Source organism: Microcebus murinus, chromosome 2, assembly GCF_040939455.1.
Source record: "Microcebus murinus isolate Inina chromosome 2, M.murinus_Inina_mat1.0, whole genome shotgun sequence".
Lineage (NCBI taxonomy): Eukaryota > Metazoa > Chordata > Mammalia > Primates > Cheirogaleidae > Microcebus > Microcebus murinus.
Window position 1 is genome coordinate 82238524 of NC_134105.1, and position 2503 is coordinate 82241026.

At 42.7% G+C, this 2503-nt stretch overlaps 1 protein-coding gene across 1 annotated transcript; it reads right to left on the minus strand.

Annotated features, from left to right (window-relative positions):
- Positions 1–699: 699 nt before the first annotated feature.
- LOC105862254 (large ribosomal subunit protein eL6) lies at positions 700–1698 on the minus strand. Its single transcript, XM_012748440.3, is given in 2 exon segments — positions 700–983; positions 985–1698. Coding segments are annotated over 2 exon segments (930 nt in total). The 5' UTR covers positions 1645–1698; the 3' UTR covers positions 700–713.
- Between the last annotated feature and the right edge of the window lie 805 nt (positions 1699–2503).

Below are 2503 nucleotides of genomic sequence, written 5' to 3' on the forward strand. Positions count from 1 at the left end.
AGCTAACACACTTTAAATGGAAGGACACAGCACTCTCTGCAAGCACCTTTTTACCAGTAGCCTTAATATTCAATTTACCATTGTGCTAAAGATAGCTAATTATCTTTATTAGATTAAAGCACAGGTGAAACTGTCTAAGGTGTTCCAAATGCATTCTGAGAGTCCTGTTATCTGGTCTGCCAGGTGAAGTGAAGGTAAATTGTGAAAGGAGATAAGAACCAAGGAATGCAAAGGTAACTCTGTGTCAGAAAAGGACCAATAGAAAAAGCAGCTAGACTTCCCAGTAACCTCCCCCTCATTATTCTGGCACCCATGTATTGCACTTGTACTTACAGGGGCTCTGGGCCTCCCTGCTCTGCCTATTTCTACTTCACACAAATTTCATAGGGGAGTGTTAAGGTGACCTACAATCCCAGTTTGTCCAAGATTGAGGGTTTTCCTGGGACACAGGATTTTTAGTGCTAAAACCAGCACAGTCTGGAGCAAGCTGGAGGGGCTGGCCACCCTAGTTAGCAAGCAGATAAATGCCCTTTGGGACCCTTTCTCTTTCCCTCCATCTAAGAACTATGGTAGCTGTGGTATCTCAGAGGAATGGAAAGAACATGGCTTTTAAAATGAAAAGGTCATCGCTTACCTTGTTTGTGACTAGGCAAGATAGTAAGCATTTTTTTTTTTTAATCTTTCAGTTATTTAATTAGGTTCTTTGTAAAAATTTAGAATACCAATCTGTGAGGATAAATTCCATTTGTCAGGGCAAACAGAGATCGTAGATAGCCCTGGAGCTGAGGAATTGCCTTGATTTTTGGTAAAATTTGGGAGTCCACAGCTTTCTGATCCACTTTGCGCTGTTCTGTAATCTCGTATTTCTCCTTTTCTGTGTCGAAGATCTCACCCTCCTGGTGTCTGGGCTTCCGCAGCTTCTTCTTCTTGAAGTAAGCATCGGTGAGATGCTTAGGAATTTTCACATTGCTGATATCAATTTTTTGTGGTGGTGGCGATGACAAATTTCTGGTGTGTCCTTCGCAGAGGAACTCGATTAAGGGTCAGAGGTCCAGTCACAAGTAACAAGCCACTGCCGAGTTGCTTCAGGAAAACCACCCTCTTGCCTCTGTGGCGTCCGGTGAGGATGATGAGGATGGTCCCGGGAGTGATGCTAGCTCGCAGTCTTCTCACGTGTTGGCTAAACGGTTTTTTGCTGTGGCTCAACAGCTTTCGAGGAACATCTTCTGTTGGATAGTACCTAGGCATTTTGCGAAGTTTAACCACTCGAGTGCCACCATTCTTGTCACCACCAACTGGTTTTGTAACAGTGGCGAGGACCTTCTCCTTCTTTTTCTTTTCAACCTTGGATTTAGCCACTGAGTATTTCCTCTTGTACATGGCCTTCCTAGAGTACATGGCAGATCGGGAATATCGGCCGATTCCTCTGACGAGAACGGGATTTCGGCTGCAGTGTGGCTTCCCCTTCTTAACCTTTTTAGCCTTGAGGTTAGCCTTTTTCACTTTACCACCAGCATCAGCCTTCTTGGCATCAGCCTTCTTGTCTTCAGCCTTCTTGGCTTCAGGTTTCTTGCCTTCAGGTTTCTTGGCTTCAGGTTTCTTCTCTTTAGTATCCGGCTTCTTCTCAACTTTTTCACCCGCCATCTTGCAAGATGGGAAAGAGAACTAAGAACTCAGCTTCCGGTTTATAAGTAATCACGGGAAGGTCTGGAGTCTCACTTCCTTCGATAGTAAGCATTTTTCATACTCAGTTTTTACATTTGTGAAATGAGGATAGTGAAATTTATTTCATATATGATTAAAGGAATCAACAGATGGAAAAAGCTTGTTACAAATAGAGCACTAAATACATGCCAACTTCCTCTAATTTTCACAGGTGTTTTAGTCTTTGAAGTCTATAGGCCACTACTTTTTACAAAAGACATGTAAGTCTAAATTTCCACTTTAACTAACACCCCAAACCTTTAAATGGAGCCTTGTATTTAAGAAGTTATTTTGGCCGGGCGCTGTGGCTCATGCCTGTAATCCTAGCACTCTGGGAGGCCGAGGCAGGCGGATTGCTCGAGGTCAGAAGTTCGAAACCACCTGAGCAAGAGCGAGACTCCGTCTCTACTATAAATAGTAAGAAATTAATTGGCCAACTAATATATAGAGAGAAAAAAGTTTAGCCGGGCATGGTGGCTCATGCCCGTAGTCCCAGCTACTCGGGAGGCTGAGGCAGCAGGATTACTTGAGCCCAGGAGTTTGAGGTTGCTGTAAGCTAGGCTGACGCCATAGGACTCACTCTAGCCTGAGCAATAAAGTGAGACTCTGTCTCAAAAAAAAAAAAAAAAGAGGTTATTTTATAGTCCTTGAATATACATGGATATTCAAGACCTTTGAGGTGTTGTATTATATTAGGTAAACATCTTTTCTAATAAGGTTGTCTACACAGCATCAGATAAATTTGATTTGGTGAGCTCAGTAGGAAAAAGTCAACTTTTACAAAAGTCAAAAATTATAC